This window comes from Orcinus orca, chromosome 6 (assembly GCF_937001465.1).
Source record: "Orcinus orca chromosome 6, mOrcOrc1.1, whole genome shotgun sequence".
In the NCBI taxonomy this organism is placed as follows: domain Eukaryota; kingdom Metazoa; phylum Chordata; class Mammalia; order Artiodactyla; family Delphinidae; genus Orcinus; species Orcinus orca.
Window position 1 is genome coordinate 20,372,975 of NC_064564.1, and position 18,370 is coordinate 20,391,344.

General features: G+C 51.3%; 2 protein-coding genes across 8 annotated transcripts in view; one reads left to right on the forward strand and one right to left on the reverse strand.

Moving 5' to 3' along the window:
- The window catches only part of BIN3 (bridging integrator 3), a 44,004-nt gene extending 41,935 nt beyond the window's left edge, over window positions 1–2,069 (forward strand). Inside the window, exons 9-10 of one of the 2 annotated variants that reach the window (XR_004483672.2) lie at window positions 1,201–1,566; window positions 1,751–2,069. Coding sequence is in view for 1 of the 2 variants with exons in the window: in XM_004270656.4 (XP_004270704.1) it covers window positions 1,201–1,347 (147 nt within the window). In the remaining variant the exon portion in view is untranslated. Of the gene's footprint in view, window positions 1–1,200 lie in introns of both variants that reach the window. The other variant, XM_004270656.4, reaches the window with a different exon arrangement.
- Window positions 2,010–17,497, reverse strand: CCAR2 (cell cycle and apoptosis regulator 2). Of its 6 annotated transcripts, none has more exons than XM_033429705.2 (21): window positions 17,331–17,497; window positions 16,366–16,461; window positions 16,005–16,096; window positions 15,471–15,562; window positions 15,152–15,266; window positions 14,880–15,009; window positions 14,598–14,694; window positions 9,945–10,064; window positions 8,016–8,238; window positions 7,816–7,929; window positions 7,341–7,504; window positions 6,715–6,886; window positions 6,389–6,619; window positions 6,065–6,283; window positions 5,278–5,422; window positions 5,074–5,153; window positions 4,257–4,403; window positions 3,983–4,094; window positions 3,704–3,892; window positions 3,355–3,560; window positions 2,010–2,260 (listed from the first exon to the last, which is right to left on the reverse strand). In XM_033429705.2, the coding sequence occupies exons 2-21, from the start codon at window positions 16,421–16,423 to the stop codon at window positions 2,018–2,020; spliced, it is 2,949 nt and encodes a 982-aa protein (XP_033285596.1). In that variant the 5' UTR covers window positions 16,424–16,461; window positions 17,331–17,497; the 3' UTR covers window positions 2,010–2,017. The 6 variants fall into 6 exon arrangements, with proteins under 6 accessions (XP_033285596.1, XP_033285594.1, XP_033285600.1 ...); XM_033429703.2 differs by having other exon boundaries at window positions 5,074–5,156; window positions 17,331–17,494; XM_033429709.2 differs by lacking the exon at window positions 2,010–2,260 and adding an exon at window positions 2,301–3,128 and having other exon boundaries at window positions 17,331–17,488.
- Between the last annotated feature and the right edge of the window lie 873 nt (window positions 17,498–18,370).

An 18,370-nucleotide genomic window follows, 5' to 3' on the forward strand; every position in this document is an offset into this window, starting at 1 on the left:
CCAGGGATACCCTGTAACCAGGCAGCAGGGTGGCGGAGGGCTGTTTACTGCCTCGTCAGCGCCAGCCTCCCCCTCCAGCGGCTGCTGCTGCCATTAGTCACTGGAGAAGTGAGCATTCCTAGTGACTCAGCCTGCGCAGTGCGGCTCAGGGCAGGGAGCTGGGGCGGGGGGCATCCCGCTCCCCCTCCAGCACTAGCCCGGGCCCTGTCCCCTCAGGTGACAGCCCTGTTTGGAGACCTTGATTTAGATCCCCTCAGCCCAGCTGTGCGAGTGTGGAAGACATGGCCTGGCCTTGCCAGTAATGGCACTCCAGGTTGCTAGAGAAGGAGAGTTCCTTCTCCCCAGAGACAACTTGGGGCTGGAGATGGTAACACGTAGGGGTGTTTGAGTGGTGTGGCACACTTTCTTGAAAGTACGTGACTTCATTTGGTTGTGAGGTGGAGACTGAGGCAGAAATGGTCCTTGCCCTCCTCCCCTGGGCCTGCTCAGCTCTCAGCCATCTGAGGGCTGCCCATGGGTACCCCCCATTCCTCGGCCTGCCCCCGCCTGGTTCCTGTGCGCCTCTCCCATCCCACCTCTGGTGCCTGTGCAGAGGGAAACGTGGAAGTGAGCCTGGCCTCTGGGCCCTGCTTTCCTGGCTCTGCAGCTAAGGCAGTGATTGGCGGTGGGATGAGCTGGGAAGGGACGGAGGCTAGAACCGTGTCCCCTCTCTCACCTTTACTTCTAAGGCTGGCCCAGGGCTTTGGGAGCTGCTGTGCCCTCTCCCATGGATGAGAGCTTCTCCTAGCTTCTGTAAAGCAGTTAGCCCCTGGTCACAGGGCCTGACGCACTGGCGCCCCCAGGACCCGACTCACTGGCGCCCCCAGGACCCGCCGAGGACCCACCCACACCCCCCAGCCCTTCCCCCTCAGCTGCCTGGAGAGCTCGGAGGCAGAGCACCCCCCCCACCCCCACCCCCGCCTCACCAAGGACCCGTCGCTCCCTCTGCCACCCAGGCAGTGGGCAGTGAATGCTCCTGAAGGACCCGGGGCTGTGGTTGCCACACAGCTCAAGGGGAGGGGCGGTGGTGGAGGGAGAGTGGAGTCGAGACCTGCGCTCCGCTTCCCACAGGCTCCGGCCCTCCGCCCACCCACCCGCCGTGCCCCGGGGGGCTGGTACCCTGGAGCCCCCACCGCCCACCTCCTCCCGTTCCCACCCCAGGTCGTGTACTACTCGGAAATGCACAAGATTTTCGGAGACCTGACCCAGCAGCTTGCCCAGCCCGGCCGTCCTGATGAGCAGCGGGAGCGGGAGAACGAGGCCAGACTGAGCGAGCTCAGAGCCCTCTCCATCGTGGCCGATGACTGAGCCCGGCCCTCGGAAGTCTCTGAAACACCAGTCGGCCTCTCTAGCTTACGCTTCACGAGCTCAGGCTCGGGCATCAGGGAGCAAAGGGCCCTTGCCTGGGAGAAGGATGGGGATACCGGCAGCTCCCACTGCACCACCCCAGCCCTTGGGAATGAGTCTGGAACCAGGAGCCCCGAGCAGGCTCTCACCTCCCCACTCGTAGCAAGAACCCACCGACAGGTAAGCAGTGTAGACTGTCTTAGGCCCTAAAGAACCGTCCAAAGTGCATCCTGGCCTAGGGCCAGAGCCTGGGCTCTTGTCTGCTCCCTTGAAGTCTTAGCCTGGCTTGCACGGTTGGGATCACTTCTACCTCCAAAAGGGCCACCCTGGGGAGTCACCCACCCTTGCTGCCTTTTCACCTCAGACTCGCCTGTTCTGGGAGAGGCCTCGACACTGCCCTGGGCAATGTGAAAGCCACGGTCTCCCAGCCGCAACAGGCCCCTCACCCCAGCCTCTCGGCAAGACAGCGGCCGGCTCTGCCCACTTCTAGACTTTGGGTCAACTGCGGGGCAGAGCCCCAAGTCTTGCAGCTTCCCTAGGAAGCTGGGACTCAACGCGTGTCAACAGCCTACCCCACAAAATGTCACAGACCGAGTCACAGGCCTCAGAGCAACAACGGTGGGTTTATGTCTCACCTCATTATTTGGGATTTTATTTTTCCAAGTAAAAAGTTTTCAATAAAATGTCCGTGTATTGTTGTGCCGTAACTAAAGAGAGGAGGGGAGGAGCCACCCCAAGTCTTTCCCAGACCCCGCGGCAGCCCCTCTCCTGGGCAGCAGAGCCCAGAGCTGCACCCCTCCACCCTCCGGAGGTGACACCTGCATCGAGCAGAGGCTGCGCTGAGGGTTGGGAGGAGGGCGGAGCACAGGCAGACCTAGAAGAGGAGCGAGGGGAGAGTTACGGAGGACACTTAGTTTGTTTTGACTTTGGTTTATTTAAAAAACAAAAAGCCAAAAAAAACCAAAACAGAACACTTTATATACAAAGTCAAACTGAAACCACGGATTATGGAAAGAGGCGAGACTTATGGGGAACAGGGAAAAGGCTGGGCCAGAGCCAATACCACATTCTGAACATGGGGAGCCAGGGAAAAGAGGTGCTGGTTTCTTCTGGCAAGTCTGGGGTGGCTGGAACAGTGTTCACTGCCAAACACTGCCCAGCGCTAAACGCTCGCTAGCACTGACTGACTCTGTTCCTGCGATGGCCACGGGAGACCCTTCCCCCCAGAACCTGCTCCTGAAACCTGGCAGGATTTGTGCCATCCGGAGGAAGGGGCTCTTACCCCCAGCCAGCTTCCGCGTCTGTTTCTTCAGTTTATTGGCATCAGACCTTACAACAGACTCAAAAAGCCTTTTCCTCCCGTCTTATTCTAAACTGGAAGAGGACAGGAGAAAGCACAAGACGAAAGGGCCCCAGGAGGAATCCCAAGGTAGAGGGCAAAATGACATTCGAGGGGTGCAGAAGATGTTGGATTTAGTTGCAAGTGGAACCGGCTTCCTCACTCATCCGTCCCACACGGCACAGACAGACCCCACCCTGACGGCCTGAGCTCCTCTACAGAGGCCGAGCACAGGGGTCAGCCACCCCTGCCTATGGCTCCCAGGTCCTGCTCCAGCTTCTTTCTAGAACCAGAAGGGCTCTAACTTCAGCAGGCTCCATCGCTGACCTCACAGGATGGCAGCTCCTGCACCAGGCCCTCAGTTGCTAGGTGCTGGCTCCTCCTTCTCTACCCAGCTGTCTGCCTGTTTGAAACAGATGTCACGAGAATCGGACTCAGAGGAAGGGCCGAGATCCGAGGACTACTGAGCACTTCCTCCTGGGAGACTCCAGGGTGCCAGCTGCTGACTGATCGATTCCATAAGAAACTAGCGCATGGAGGCGGAAGCAAGGCAAACCTGGGCCCGGCCCCGTGCCGGCTGCCCTGACCCAGCCTCCCCGCCCGGCGGCCAGCTCTCCCAGGAGGCTCACCTTTTCAACCATCCGCTGCACCTCAAGCTGCAGGGGGGTCAGGCGCCTTCGGAACTCCTGTAGCAGCCGCTGAAGCTGGTGCTTCTGTCGCTCCGCCGTCCGGGCCGTCTCCTCAGCCTCAGCCAGCCGGGTTCTCAGCTCCTGCATCTCTGCGGCCAGCGTCTTATTCGTCACTTCAGTGGCTGAGAAGCGGTTATGGCTCTCCTCTGGCGGGGGAAGACAGGAAAGACTGCCAAGCTAAGGAGGGGAGTGTAGGGCCAGAGGGCTGGAGGCTGAGGGGCGGGCCTCCCGCTCGGCTCCTTGCGTCTGCGCCCGGCTGCAACAGGTCCCCGCGCCGCCAGCCACTCACCCAGCTTCAGCTCCAGTGTGTGAATCTTGTTCTCCAGGTAGAGCCGCCCGCTGTCCTGCTGCTCCGCACGCTGCAGCAGGTTCCCCACGTTGATGAGGCTGCCGTTGTGGGACACCAGGCCCTTGTGCTCCACAGGGGCAGCGCCCGGCTTGGCACTCTTCCCAGGAGGAGGTAGCAGGTCCAGGTTTCCTAGAAGGGCCGTGAAAAGACTCAGGGACGGTCCCGGGAGAAAGCAGCCTGCTCCGCTGTCCCCAGAAGGCCGCAGAGCACAGTACGCACCGAAGAGCACCTCCTCAGGGAGCCCCCCGTCCGGGCCCTCCGGGCGGCTGTACTGAAGGCTCCGATACTGGCAGATGTTCTGGGCCACCACCCTGCTGACCAGCTGTTTGGCCTGTAGGAAGCACACACCCAAGATGCCCACGGATGAGAAGGTGCAAGTCCCCCCACAATGGCGTGCAAGAACCCAGAACCACAGCATCCCGAGCCGCGCATGCACACGAGGATGTCGGGCGCGGCATCTCAGAGAGGCCTAGGGCGGGGCGTGAGAAGGCACCTGCTCTGCGCTGAGCCGGAGCCCAAGGGTAAGCAGGATCCTCTCCAAGTCTCGCCGATGCAAGTAGCCACACCAGTTGGCATCAAAGAAGACAAAAGCAAGAAGACAGTCCAGAGGGAGCACAGGAGAGGGGTCCAGCTCCTTGGGCTAAAAGAGAAACAAGGAAGAACAGGATTTACAAACAGGTCCCTTGATGCTCAATCACCCAGGACGAAGCCCTTATAAAATCAAGCCGCTTGATATTTAAAATGGATAACCAACAAGGACCTACTGTATAGCACAGGGAACTCTGCTCAGTGTTATGCGGCAGCCTGGATGGGAGGGGAGTTTGGGGGAGAATGGATACATGTACATGTATGGCTGAGTCTCTTTGCTGTGCACCTGAAACTGCCACAACATTGTTAACTGGCTATACTCCAACATAAAAAGAAAAGTTTAAAAAACACAAAAAGAATCTAGCAGCTTGGCTGACACACTCACACCTTCCAGTTAGAGACCTGACCCTGGGCCAGGCAAGTCCCTTGGCCTGTAACCAAAGGCGTCTTTGGGGCATTTTCACCCCAGGGGCTGTCACACAGAGGAATCTTGGGTGCTCCCAGGTCAGACAGCTCGCTTAGATCCGCCCTGATGGAGATACCGAAGTGCTCGCCTGGATCCTACGAGCATGCCATCCCATAAGCCAGGAACCACCTTTCGTCCTTCGTCTATCAGAAGATGCCAGAGGTCATTTAGGAAAAGCACCCCTTTCCCAGGAGTGAGTCAGAGGCCTTGCTAAGCTTTCCTATCACTGAGACCCAGAGAGGCACAGAGGTCTCACCATGTCCTGAAGGGATGAGAACTCCATCTCTGACTGATTCGAGGCAACCGACCGGACCTCGGAATCCTCCAGCTTGGCTCCTGCTACAGAAAGCCAGAGATGAACTTGGAGCTGGGAGCACACAGGCCCGGACTGGCTCCACACACAGCCAGGACGGGAGCCACAGAGCCAGGAAGCCGCCACCCGGGCAGGCGCCAGACATACCGAACTCCTCCTCCCCATCGTCCCTCAGCAGCAGCAGTTCGGGGTCCAGGGCCATCTCGCAGAGGTCCTCGGACACCTCGCCCCGGGGTTTCTCTTCTTCCTCTCCCCCAGAAGATGGGGGTTTGGGCAAAAGCCCGTCTTCCTTCTAGGAGAAGCAGACCAAGATGATGAGAGGAACTGCCCCTGTGACTACCAACAATAACAACGGTTAACATCTGTGCGTCAGCCGCGTTCAGGCACCGCGCCGAAGGCACATACACAACGTCTCATTTAACACACTTCGTTACATGGGGGTCACAGAGCAGACCAGGGCGAGTTCCAGATACCTGGGATTTTCCTCAAGAGTCAATCTCAGTCCCGTAAGAAATTTGTTTACTTGACAGTATTTAGGCAAGAAGAAGACCCATGTGCTTTAGAAATGTTTAAGAAAATGCAGTGTTCTAGTTAACCGTCAGGTAATCGAAACACCTGTACCCATCAAAGCATTCCTATTAATGGAGACTTCCATGCTGCCGTGTCAACCACGCTTCCCTTCACTGCTCCAGGCCCGCCTCCCTTCTCCCAGGTACACCAACCACCTCCGGGCTGTGTGGCCACGTGGGAGAGTTAGGCGCCCCGCACCTGAGTCACACCAGGGTCACAGAGCGCGTGTGCGCAGTGAGCGAGGGGTGATGAGAGGAGAGCCCTAAAGCACTCTGAGCAGCGCTGGTGCCACGCAGCGCCCCAGTTGTGTTCAGCATTACCATGTGCAGCCCCAGTGCCCGTGCACGGGGGCAGAGGTACTCACCGGCGGGGCATCTGACTCGGCAGCTGTGCCCTCACTCTGTACCTCATCCTTGGACTCCTTGGACTCCTCCTTGACCGCTTCTTCCTCCTTGGCCGCCTCCTCCTTCTCAGGTTCAGGTGCGGCCACGACCTTTTCAGGAAGGCTCAGCAGCATCTTATAAATCCTATAGCCAAAATCCCTCTGCAGCATCTCCAGAAACAGCTCAGCCAACACCATCACCTGGTGGAAGAGGCAACAACGGGTCACGAGCATCAAAAAATGGGGTATTCCAAACCCCACCATCCTATACGCCCTGCCCCACAGGCCCCAGACTCCTACACCTACCTCAAAAGAGATCCTTTCTTTTGGCCTCCGGTCCTCCACGATACTATGGATGGACAGGTTTACACAGCTGGGGCGTGCCATGACAGCAGGTTCTAGAGGGGGTGGAGGGGCCTCTGGGAGATCGGTGTCCATTTCCTGCTGTGCAGTGACCTCCGGATTCTCTGCATTCTGTTTAGAGGTGTCTGCTGCCTGCTCTGATGCATCAGCTGCCTGTTCTGTAGGCTCTGTTTCCTGTGACGAAAAGTCAAGAGCTATGACCATCTGGGTCCAGGGGTTAGGGCCCAGGGCCCCTACTTTCCCCACGTGTTCGTAAGGCTCAGCCTTACCACTGGCACCTCCTGGGGCGGGGGAGCTGCCTCTGCAGCTTTCTGCTGGCACAGGGCCTCCCACTCTTCCAAAGTAGGCATGATGGTCCAGATGTCCGGCAGGTACACCACCACGGTCTGGAGCCGCCTCGGGGGTCCCAGCTGCAGGTACTGAAACTCGGCAAAGCGCCACCTGCTCACAGCAGAAGGAAAAATGCAGAACTGACCCATGACATTTGTGAGGGCTTCAGTTTCCAATCAGCATTTAATGAGCACATACTGTGTGCCAAATTCTGACAGTACAGAAATAAAATATAGACCAAGTCTTCAAGAAATGGTTAGTCAGTGGGGAGAGACAAGTAAGCAGACAATTACTATCCGAGGTGCCATGGCAACAAGAAGGAGCACGGAATGTGGCTGTGGGGCCACACCTGACGAGCCTTGGAGGGTCAGCTGGCCTTCAACACACTTACACACCCCTCGCCGTGCTCACGACCACTGCGAGGGCTGGAGGGAGGGGGTGATGAGCAGGGACTAGGGAACAGACGGGAACTAACAGGTCAGAAAGGCCCAGCAGAAGCCTGGCTCCCTGCCGGGTCTCGCCACTCACTGGGCAGCCACAGACAACAGCTCGGGCAGCCACTCACCACTTGGTGCAGGCACTCAAGTCGATGCCGGTCTGGGCTTGCGCGCAGCGGATGGCAGTGCGGACGAGCACCTGCGGGTCGCCCTTGGGGTCGAGGCCATCCAGAGAAGGAGACCACTCGCCCCCCACCAACACTACCTCCTCTTCTTTCTGGCCCAGCAAAAACTGCAAAAAGAGACCAGGGGTAAGAAACGAAAAACCAATCATGTGGGTCTCCCACAGGGAGGCAACCTGCCACCAGTGGGGAACAAAGGGTCCGCCACACTGGGGGCGGGAGGGGTATCTCTACCCATGAATGTGAACCCCATATAATTCTGATAAGAAAGAACATCTCTCAGCCATGCCGTCCTCCCGGTAAAACGACTGGTATCTCAGCCCCGAAACCCCGCTTCTATGAGTTCCTGAGCAGGAGCGGAGCTGACAGGAACTGAACATCATCAGTGAGTGAGTCTTGCCTCCTGGGCTCCAGCTCTTACTTTAATTTGCTTCAGAGGATGTTCTGGCGTCTCCCTTGGCTCAGTCATGTCATCCACGAAGAGCATGCAACAACGATACAATTCCTCCAGCCCCGGGGAAGAGAGCAGCAGTACCTGGTAGGGACAGCATAAAGGAGACACTCGAGAGCTTTCTCAGCCTCCAACAACAGGATAAAGAGGCAGGACCCCAGCCAACTCACCTTGGAACTGTAAGCAGGGTCACTGTCTGTGGACGTGGGCTCAGCACCAGCGTCTGGAGCTGGCTCCTTCTCAGAAGATGCCTGGATGCGGCTTGGATGATGGAGGGAAAAGGGCTGGCTCAGAGGGAAGGCCGACAGCCAGCTCAGGTGCACAGCCAGGAAATCTGCGGGAACCAGCAGGGTGCGGTAGCGGCGCTGGAGTTCTAAGAAGTCACAGGTGGAGCTATGGGAAGAAAGCAAGGGAGTCCAGATGGAGCCAAGACTAAATTATTTTTAAAAATGGAACCATAAAAGACTTGAAAGAAAAAGGGAGCAGATTATTTTATAATCTGAGAAAAGAAGAGCTTTCTAAGTAAGACACTTCTGAAAAGATAAAAATGGATCAGACTTGACCATTAAAATGTCACAACCTCTAGTGGCAAAATAAAGTCAATCTGGGGAAGGAAAACAAAAAAAGACATCTGCAATATGTGACAGAGAAAAGGGTCACTGTCTTAATATAAAAGGAACCCACAAGTCACTAACAAAGTTCACAAGTCTAAGAGAAAACTGGAAAAACGGACAGCAACAGATAACTTAGAAAAAGAAATGAGACTTAGGAGCTCATGAAAACATGCTCAATCTCACTCATAATTAAATTCAAATCAGGGTATCACTTTTCACCTATCAGACTGACAAAGATCACAAAGCTGGATAACAGTGTTGGCAAAGGCTGGGGGTGCAAGAACCTCACACCTCGTGTGAGAACGTAAACCGATACCGCCTCTGTGAGCGGCCTGGCAATACCTGTCAAGGCTGACAGACCTGTGAGCCAGCTACTCCATTTCTAGGAATTGAGCGCAATAAAATGCTCGCACCTGTCCACGCAGATGTATAGAGAAGGATGTTTATTATTACAACAATGTTTAGGATAATTAAAGACTAAAAATGGAGAACTGGTTAAATAAATTCTGGTCCATTCATTTAGTAGAATGCTGTGCAGTTGCTAAAAAGAATGAGATCAGTCTAATAAACTTTAACGTAGAATAAATTCCAAGACAAGTGAAAAAGCAAAGTACTGAACGGTATGTACAATAGGTTTCCAGTTGTGTTTTAGGGAAAAAACCACAGCTGTGTGTGTGTGGCTAATTGTTAGCGGTCATGTTCTGACCACATGAGGAGGCTCTATATTCACCCCTCCAGTGGTGATGATGTGGGGACCAGTATCTCATCAGATTAACCTTGGGAGGCAGGTGGGTCAGCATGGAGAAAAACAAGCCCTGCCTGGGCCTGGAGAGAGGAAGCGGTGACAGGGGAAGAGCAGTGGCAGCCCTCCTTCCCTGCCATCTTGAGGAGGTGGTGCCAGGAGGCTGCCCTCACCTCAGCTCGGACTTAGGTGGACTTGGCTCTGGGGCCTTATCTCTAATACAGCAGCTGGAGCCCTGCATCTCCCCTGCTAGATGGAATCTGGAATTGCTCATCTACCTCTCAGTCAGTGAGTTTCTACGTGTGCGGAGTAAGCTTGTGCGCCAGTGTCCTCATACATGCTGTAGCACTTAAAAAATAATTTAGAGCTTCCCTGGGAAACCAGTCCCACGGTTCCTATGACCCCCCGTTTCTACCTGACTTACAACTGGTATTGGGCACCTGGATGTTGATTGGTAAGCCTTAATTACAGCCTGGCATAACAATTTCTGGTGATCAAATCATAAAGTTCTATCAAGGGCACCCATGTCAGTGGTGCTATGCTGGTCAGAACTTGAGATTTTGAAGTAAAAAATCTGTCACATTAAAAAACAAAAGTGAAACAAAAAGGTCATGAGCGCACGCACGCACGCGCGCGCACACACACATACACTCACTCACTCTTACTCCCAGACTATATCTCACTTACACAAGAAACTGTTACCAGCTACAAGTCTCAGCCCCCACCCCAGCCTCACCACTCACCTGTCCACAGTGTATGGAGTGAGATGGACTCGGTAAGGAGGCAGGTCATGCCTTGGTTTCTTAGCACCCCAAGGCTCTCCACCAGCCCGCTGTTTGCGTTTCTTGGAGTCATAGTCATCGCTGGAGGTTGATCCATTACCAGAAGGAAGAGACCACACTGTTACATATAGATTCAGTACATACTGGCCTAAAAAGAACTGGAAACCATCTGAATCCCCAACTTTAAAAATAAAGAAGCCATGCTAACAGTCATATAAGAGTGCTACAAAAGACATTAAGATATTTAAATGCTTTTAATAACACAGAAAACCATTCATGTTAAACAAAAAGAATTATATGGAACACTATATATACAATAGTGCCTCAAATGTGCCCAAAAAAGCTTTAAAAAGAAATATTAATGGTGGATACCTCTGACAGATAAAGGTGATGAATAATTTTCTTATATTTAATATAATTTTTTGAAATGAGAAGAAGAATTTAACTGATTTTTTTTTTTTACTAAGATATATATACATATGGCACCATGCTACGGGTTCTGTCAAGTTTCATTAAAAGAGACAGTTCTGGGGCTTCCCTGGTGGCCCAGTGGCTGAGAGTCCGCCTGCCGATGCAGGGGACACGGGTTAGTGCCCCGGTCTGGGAAGATCCCACATGCCGGGCAACGGCTGGGCCCGTGCACCATGGCCGCTGAGTCTGCGCGTCCAGAGCCTGTGCTCCGCAACGGGAGAGGCCACAACAGTGAGAGGCCCGCGTACCGCAAAAAAAAAAAAAAAAGACAGTTCTGGTAAAAACCCTTAACACTACACATTAGAGTCATAAAAATACTGAAACCCTTCGATCCAGTAATTTCACTCTTAAAAATTTATCCCAAGGAAGTTAATTCAGAAGAAGAAAAAAGGTTATATATAGTAGAAGAAATTCAAGCCGAGTAAGAAAACCACATGTGGCACTTCCCTGGTGGCGCCGTGGTTAAGAACCCGCCTGCCAATGCAGGGGACACGGCTTCGAACCCTGGTCCGGGAAGATCCCACATGCCGCGGAGCAACTAAGCCCGTCTGCCACAACTACTGAGCCTGCGCTCTAGAGCCCGCGTGCCACAACTACTGAAGCCCCTGTGCCTAGAGCCCGTGCTCTGCAACACGAGAAGCCACCACAATGAGAAGTCCACGCACCACAATGAGGAGTAGACCCCGCTCACCGCAACTAGAGAAAGCTCGCGCGCAGCAACAAAGACCCAACACAGCCAAAAATAAAATAAATAAATGTATAAAAAAAAAAAGAAAACCATGTGTGTATCTAGCAATCCTGAATTTTCATAGTAAATAAGTACAGTAATCATACAGCCATTAAAACAATTATGAGGATTACAGTGCAATATGGAACAGATGTTCGATAAGAACGTATAAAAAAATCTGAACTCAAAGATTTAAATTATAAAAAGTATGCATATATATAGACAAAGACTAGAAAAGAACATGGGGGGAAAAAGTAGCAGAAAGTAAATTTGCTTTTCAAAATTATTTTCTAAAGGTCTTTAAGAATGGTTACCTTGGGGATGGGGGGGAAGATAAGGGTAAGAGATTAAGAGGTACAAACTACTATATACAAAATAAATAAGATACAAAGGTGTAATGCACAGCACAGGGAACATAGCCAACATTTTATAACTTTAAATGGAGTACAACTGCTATGTTGTACACCTGGAACTAATACAATATTGTAAATCAACTATACTTTAATTTAAAAGTTTTTAAATGGCTACCTTTAAAGGAAAAGAGGGAATGATATATTTTTATAGTATTTTTAACTTTATATAATAGCATGCACTACTTTATACATTTTTGTAATAAATCACTTATTATAGTATCACTATGTTATGGGGGCAATAAAAAAAATAATAGAAGAGAAAAAACCTTTAGACCATCATAAAATGCCAGACTGATAAGGGGAAAAAACCCCCATGTCTCACAAGAGAAATAAAATCAATTGTCAATTCTTCGTGCTGAGGTAATGCCAAGTTGATTATATTTACCAGAAGGTGTCTACTCTTTCCCTTTAGACCTGCCTGGGTTGTTTCCCTAGTCATTACACCCCTGAGTAACAAACTTGATTATATTTAACACAAAGTTTTTCTTCTTTTCTCATATTTCTGCCTGGGTAATTTCCTTGTTCATAGCATCTCCCTCCAAAAGCTGCCTTCTAATCTTGCCCTTGTGGGATGTCAGTGCTTCTGTGTCTCTAACAGAAGAACTGTTGCAAAGTCATTTTAACAACTCTCTTCAGCTCACCCATGACTGAAGTGAACTCTTCAGTAAATGCTGTCAACCTCAAGTTAAAGTGGATGTTCCACTGAATTCTGTAAACTCAGCAAGCAGTTTTCTCCCCTTACCGTGTATTGCCAGGAACAGGTTATAAGGCATGACCAGTGGAAGCCATCTCCGTAACCTCAGCAGGATACTGAGATGGTATATCCAGCTGGATAGCCCTGTCCAAAAACCGCAGTAGTCCAGCATTAGCAATCCAAAGGAGACACTGTTTCCTGCCTCCCAAAACCTGAAGTTCAAAATAAAACCTGGTTTCCAGTCAAACGCTAACATGGGTGACTCCATTATAAATTGTTGTTCCCCCTCAGGGTGACCTCATTCCTACTGCCCCCTTTGCAGAATGAGTCTGCAAATTCTCTCTACTGACTGATGGTAATATCTCCCTCCCAATGGTCATGTCTCCTTTCTCGAGAAGCCATGACACTGAAGCATTATGGCCAAAGTAACAGAACATAGGTCTTGCACGGGGCTTGGCATGTCCAGGACAATCAACTGCAACTGGCTATATAGAAAGGCTGAATGTGAACCTAAAGCAGGAAGTCAATAGCAGCCACTGATTTCCACCCAGGCTACATTATCCCCGAGGGCACCTGCTGTGATTTTGAATGAAGCCTTTAATAAACTCATGGAATGTAAGAGGTGGAAAGTCCTTGTAAATTTTGAAGACCAAGAAGATGGGTGTATGCAAGACGTATACCAGTAACTTGAGAATGAAAGTGTTTCAAGCAGAGACACTGTGGAAAACAATCCTACACAATCAAAGCTTTCCCGCCTCCTTAGTGTTCACGTGACCTATCCCGAGGGAACAAACAGTAGCTTCAGCACAGAGCCTAGCTACATCACTTTGCCTAAACTTTTTCTCTGAGGAACTCCATGCTCCTTTTACATGTTCTCAGTGGACTGCATTCTCAGCCCTTACCATGTAATAATCTACTGGCCTCTGGGATAGGGGGCTGTTTCCTTCTCAGAACAGTTCTTATTTCAGAAGAGAACCAGAACATGAGAACACCTTCTAGAGTGATGGAAATGTTCTATATCTTAATAGGGGTGAGAGTTACACAGGATTTTCCATTTGTCAAAACTGTCCATCTAAGATTTGTGCATATCAACCTAAATAAATTCTACCTTAAAAAAAAAAATCAAGTACAAGGCAGGGAGCAGATGACAAAGAATGGCAGATACTGATACTTGTTTAAGCTGGGTGATGGGTATGTGAAGGTTCATCATCCTTTTTTACTTACTATGCTTATACTTGAAATTTTTCATAATAAAATTTAAAATGAAGACGGACAGAACTAGAACAAGTCTTCAAAGCAAACTAGTCTAGAGCGTAAGCCCTAGGGATATAAACAAAAGCTTTTAGGGAGAGAGTAAGGCAGGATAAGGAACATGTGAGCCAGAGAGAACAGGAAGTACGCTCCTCCTGGCAGCCCCCAACGCTCACAGATGATACAGGATGGCCTGGGATGCCCCAAAGGCCCAAATCCACCATGCCTGCTCCACAAAAGGCCGTGTCTGCATATCCATGGCACAGACCTGGATTTCTGGGCAGAGTGCAACACACACAGTCTACCACACCACTGAACTGTACAGTGTATTTAAAGAAACACATTTTAGACTAAGAATTAAATTATGCACTGGAGGAAACTAAAAGACAAAACAAATGCACAAACATAAAAAAACCAGAAACAGACTCACAGGTATAGAGAACACACTGGTGGTCACTAGAGGGGAGGAGGTTGGGGGGAATGGGCAAAATAGGTGAGAAGGTATTAAGAGGTACAAACTTCCAGTTACAAAACAAGTCATGGGGATGTAACATACAGCACAGAGGATACACTCAATGATATAGTAATAGCTTTGTATGGTGACAGATGGTAACTACCTATTGCGGTGATCACCTCGTAATATATAAAAATAGCCAATCTACTGGTATAATATTGTAAACTATGCTTCAATTTTAAAAATACACTGCAGAGTTACTTTTTTTGGACAATTACTATTTTCTTGATAGTTTTGATTCTTGGTGTCTCAATCTTATGCTCAAGAAATAAAAAGGAAAATTATATTATTAAAAAATTCAACATGATACTATGAAAAATGAATTACACCAAATCCCTACTTGCTGAACCAGCTTATGAAGTTCCGATATTTGTATATACATCTCAATGTATCAGCCTATTTCAGGGTAAAGGGACTAGGATCTAGCTGTTGAAAGAGAATGTTAGTGTCAACAGGTGGCCAAAAAAAAAAAAAAAAAAGGTACATTCTCTTAGAGGCAAATAAAATAAAACACCTTTCCTTTCTTGCTTGACCATCCTCTTACCTTCGGCCCGGATCCAATCGTCCATGAGGGCCCCGAGCAGGAAATCTGTTCAGGTGGCTCAGATGAAGCGTATGGGATGTTTGGAAGAGACTCAGAGCTGCAGAAAGGAAATGGCTGGTGACTCAAAACCCCCTAAATATTTGCCCAACTTTCCTGTACCTTTCTTCCAGTGCATGAAATACCCACATCTATTCTGAGAGCAGCAACCTAACAGTTACAAGTCCATTCATCCCAAGTACCCCATAAAGCCACACGCCCAATATCCATGCCACTGGTACTCACGCTTCTGAGGAAAGAGTGGGGGAATCCGGTGAGGCTGGAAGATCAGCTGGGGCTGAGCTCCCAGAATCCCTTGCTTCTGGCCCAGGGCTGCCACATGTAGAAGGGGAGGTGCTGGGGACTTCAGTAGGGGCTGCAAGACAGTAACCAGGAAATTCAGGGCATCCCATAGCTGACCTGCTCACTACCTTGGAAAGATGCAGCCCCAACCCCTTGACCAAAGTAAGGTTCCCTCCCACGCCTTTCCAATAAACATGCCAAGGAGAGATGAATACCTGGTTGGAGAGCGTTTGCACCTTGACAGCATTCCAGGGCACTGCCTGGCCTGGGTTGTATGCAGCCTTCACCAGCACCTTCTCACCCAGCTGGGGCAGCCGGCCCTTCACCACACTGCCAGCACACAAGCCAGGAGACCCAGTCAGGAAAGAAACCCTGGCCAAGCCACCCTGACTGTCCCTATGAGGCCCTTGCCATCAAGATTTCTCACACCTTGCATAACAACAGCAAAGCAATGGCATTATAGGGGACCCACCAGCATGGTGACAGAACTGAGTCCAATAAGCATTTCCAGAAGGGGATCGGCCTCAAGCCTACCTTAGCTGAAAAAAGACCTCTTCATCCACCACCCCAAAGTAGTCATGCAAACTGGTAACAATGCCAGTGAAGACCCGCTGCTTCTCTCCACCCTATAAGAGAAGAGTGCAGTTTAAAGGTAACAGGGAGCATCTGTCCATGCTCTGCCATTAGCATCTCATCTTCATCCACCCCGCCCCACCCTCAGCTCAATCAGAGTACTGCACGGATTCCCATGGAAGGAAGCATACATATAGAAGGAAGCATATGTACAGTGGACACAATCAATCTACTGGGGGGAGTCATGCTGATTCTTGGGTCATAAGCTTCTTCTAAGATTTCCAGTTCTTTAATTCCAAGAAGCACCCTAGAGATCTCCCTAGAGCCAGAACCTAGGACTCCCCAGTCACAGATGTCTAGTCGCCTCTGGACTGGCCAAGGACAGGAGTGTCAGGAAGGATGAACACTGTGATGTAAGAATGAAAGCATCGGGCAACCATGCATGCTGAGGTAGTCCCGAGTGCCAAAACTCACTAGATAGGATGCCCAACCTACCTGAAGGTGCCTGGCATTTTGGGACAGGTCTGTGGCCACAGGAGGAGTGAGCAAACCAGGAGGAGGACCCAAAAGAGATGTTGAAGCTGCGCCTATTGGAACACAGAAGCAATCCAGAAACTGCACCTACCATCTTAAGCACTAGTCCAGCTAGAGGAAACGGTAAACCCAAAGAGCAAAGTGGATCCAAGCATGTCCCACACAGGGTTTCGCCGACAACTACTGTGGTCATGCTTTTTCCTAAGAAAAGTCAGCAGCAAATTGCACTCCACCAGGGAAACCCCAAAAGCCACATTTTGAAAGACTAACTCCAAAACACACACTTCCCAGTACTAGGCCAGGTAGAGATAAAGGTGTTCACCTGAGAAGTTGCGTCCCCCTGGTAGTGGGTTGATCCGCTGGCGCTTAAACTGGGACATTGGGAATGCTGTCCTCTTTCAGAGTCTTGGGGAAAAACCTTCAATCAGAAAAGAAATAAATTAACAGCCCATAGGGAAATTTTCCATCTACCCCAAAAAAGGAACTAAGGATCTTAAGGAAAATGGAGAGATGGATACTGAGAAGGAAAGGAGACGGATGGCGAGAATATAAAAAGGAGCGGGAAATGGAGAAAGTACAATGTTCCAGTCAGCCCTCACAATAATCTAGTGATGGGTGATACTGTTATGTTCTTTCAACGAAAAGGAAACTGAAGCTCGGAGGGACTGAGACTTGCCCGAGGCCACATAACCAGGTAGGTACAAAACTAGGACTCACACCCAGATCTCCCGACAACTTAGAGCTCCTCTCACTATGCCACGCCACCCTCAGATGGTTGGGGAGAGTGGAGGGTTGGAAAGAGCCCCGATGACATTCATTCATTCAATGCATCCGCCAAAGAGTTCCACGCAAGGCCCGGAAAAATGGAGGAGGCTGCTGCCGGAGAGGAGATGGTGTGGGCCCTCTCCCCGGAAGCCCGGCCCGTTGTTCCCCGGACGGGCGGGTGGGAAGACAGCTCCGTGGCCCGGCCGAACGCGAATCCGGCTGCGCGCCCGCCCTCTTGATCCCGCGCTCCCCGGCCCTCGGCTCCCGCCTCATCAGCCGCCGGCGCCGAGTCTCCCGGGGCGGGCCGCGGCCAGGCCACCGTGGGAGGACGAAGGCGCGCGGCTTCTCCTCCTCCCGCCCGCCCCCAGGGCCGAGACCGTTGCCAGGGAGACGGAACTTGCAGGCCGAAGGGGGGCTCGGCCCGTTCCGCGCCCGGATCATCTTCGAGGCCCGGCCCTCGCAGCCCCTCGGCCAGGGGAGGGGCGAAGAGGCAGAGGGGCGGCGGAAGGCCCCGCAACCCACCTGCGGGCCAGGGCCGCGACACCGGGGGGACAAAGACACCCGGAACCACCACAGCCGCTGCTGCTGCCGCCACCGGAAACGCCTCTCCGGAAGCGCGACCACTGGTCGGAAGCTGCCTCTCTCCCGGATATGGTCCCTCCCTCCTCTCCACTGACCTGTCCCTTCCCCCACCCCGGCCTGCCATCCCGCTCCAACTGTGGAGCGGAAGTGCGCTTTCCCCGATCGGATGCGCGTTAGGAAGCCGCGCCTCAGTGGTGTCCTCTCTTACGCGTCCCATTAGAAAAGCAGGCTTCGGAGAATTGGTTCCTGGCCCCAAGACTGCTGGAGCTGGAGCCCCAAACATAAGGGAGCACCTATGCCTCATTCTGGCAGATCCCAAGACCGCAGCAGCAAGAGAACCAGATGACTGGAGGAGGAGGATGCATGATCAGTGGCCATTTCCAGAAGACATCCCTGTGTCTGATTCAACCATCCCTAGCCCTACCCTTCTGTTGGCGGCACACCCCTCCCCACACACCTCCTGCGTACCTGCAGGAGACTAAACTTTCCCCCTTTCTCAATTAACAAAGAGCTAGGAACCTAATAGGCCATATAGTAAGATAAACCTCCACAATATTTAGGTATACATATACAAAGAGTTCTCACAATCATTTCCTTTAGTCCTCACATCAACCCTTGGGGGATAAGGAGGTCAGGAATTAGTGTCCTAATTCTCAGCTATGAAACCTGAGAGACTTCAATGAAATGACTTGCTCAAAGTCTTGCCGCTAATCACTGGCCATTTTAGTCCCCATTAGCAATCCCAGTTCCCCCTTACCCTCTGACCTTCCCATCACCCTCCAGTCTAGCCTCCCTGCAACACCCTTTCCTATTCATTTAACATTCACCAAGCATTTTGAGACAGTTTAATCTCACTTTACCCTCAAAACAAGCTTGTGAGGTAGGTAGGACAGGCATCATTATGCCATTTGAGAGATTAAGTGGGAAGCTATGGCTCAGAAAAGTTAAGGGATTTTTGTCAAGGTCTAAAAGCTAGTATG

Coding starts and splice junctions, on each gene's coding strand:
- CCAR2 (XM_033429703.2), bottom strand. CDS start 16,423: ATGTCCCAGTTTAAGCGCCAGCGGATCAACCCACTACCAGGGGGACGC. Junction 3,561..3,703: donor CACACTGGAGCTGAAGCTGG/GTGAGTGGCTGG, acceptor TTCCCCCGCCAG/AGGAGAGCCATAACCGCTTC. Junction 2,261..3,354: donor TGCAGCGGATGGTTGAAAAG/GTGAGCCTCCTG, acceptor CTCCTCTTCTAG/GTCTGCCTGTGCTCCGCCCT.